The sequence below is a fragment of the Colobus angolensis genome, unplaced genomic scaffold (assembly GCF_000951035.1).
Source record: "Colobus angolensis palliatus isolate OR3802 unplaced genomic scaffold, Cang.pa_1.0 Scaffold381, whole genome shotgun sequence".
In the NCBI taxonomy this organism is placed as follows: Eukaryota; Metazoa; Chordata; class Mammalia; order Primates; family Cercopithecidae; genus Colobus; species Colobus angolensis.
In genome coordinates, this window is record NW_012117166.1 from 93,329 (window position 1) to 94,766 (window position 1,438).

General features: G+C 39.8%; 1 protein-coding gene across 1 annotated transcript in view; it reads left to right on the forward strand.

The window, feature by feature from the left end:
- LOC105520575 (olfactory receptor 688) overlaps window positions 1-1,438 on the forward strand; it is a 7,938-nt gene that overhangs the window by 5,223 nt on the left and 1,277 nt on the right. Inside the window, 1 exon segment of the mRNA XM_011954382.1 lies at window positions 1,206-1,368. Coding sequence (XP_011809772.1) covers window positions 1,206-1,368 — 163 coding nt within the window.

Sequence of the window (1,438 nt, forward strand, 5' to 3'; positions counted from 1 at the left end):
GGTGTTGTGTGTCTCAGTTCCGCTGGCTAGGTAAAGGGATTCCCTTCCCCCTTGCGCTTCCCAGGTGAGGCGATGCCTCGCCCTGCTTCAGCTCTCGCTGGTCGCTTGTCGGGCTGCAGCAGCTGACCAGCACCAATTGTCCGGCACTCCCTAGTGAGATGACCCCAGTACCTCAGTTGAAAATGCAGAAATCACCCATCTTCTGTGTTGCTCGGGCTGGGAGTTGGAGACTGGAGCTGTTCTTATTTGGCCATCTTGCTCCGCTCTTCTGCTTGAAAATATTTTGCAACAATTCAAGAATAAGCAAAATAAGAATGAAAAGAACCAAGTGTTACAGGGCCAAGAATGAGCCATAAAATTACTTAATTTTAAAAAGTCAAAATGTATGCAGTAAATGCTTGGTATATTTCTAAATTATTCCACAGAAAAATCTGGAAGTGGTTGGAAGTTCATTGGTGATTTTTCCTCCTTACACCTTTTATTAATAAAATTGATTATTTGAAAATATAATTTTAAGTATATCTGTAACATTAGCTTCATAATCAGAAGAGGAAACAAATGATATTCCTAAAGGATACTGACCTGTGGGCTACAGTTTGAAGCAGGAAGTGCTGGAATTAAATGCAAAAGACTAAAATTTTTTCTATAGATTAGTCGCTAGTGTTTTCAACATATGATTCTTATCTAGACAACTCATTCAACCTATTTCCTCATATGCGAATAACAATACCTCTATGGCGAAGATTAAATGAGAGGGTTTGTTGCAGATACCTTTTGCCAACCACAGGCATTGTTTAAAAGAAAGGCATGGTCAGGGTTTCCACTATGGCTACTTATTCCTAACGGTTCCCAAGAATGGAGACAACACCTCTGCCCTCTAACTTTACCTGCTGAAAATCAGGTTTTTTATAAGGTACACATCTCATACTTTCTATCCATATTCCCCACCTCCCAGAATTTCAGGAAAATAAAGCTAGAAATTTTTCACTTTTATTCTAGTCAATATTCTACTAAAATTTTTATCTTAGCATCTATTTTGACCCATCTGTCCTTATCTGAACTGTTTCTTAGGGTCTCAAGAGTGTAGAGAATGCATGATGTTAAAAATGACTTGAGTTATTGTGGGTAAGCCTTATTTCTCTACAGAAGTTTTGACCCTCAGCTGAGCTAACTGCAGTCTTATTCTGTTTCCCCTTAATCCATAGGTTGATGATAAGAACAAAATATCTCATGATATGAATATTGGCCTGAGTATAGCCAATAGCTCAGGGTTTCAGGTGTCTGAGTTCATTCTGATGGGGTTCCCAGGCATTCATGAGTGACAACACTGGCTCTCCCTGCCCCTGGCTCTGCTCTACTTCTTTTTTTGTTGTTGTTGTTTTGTTTTGTTTTTTTTTTTTTGAGACGGAGTCTTGCTCTGTTGCCCGGGCTGGAGTGC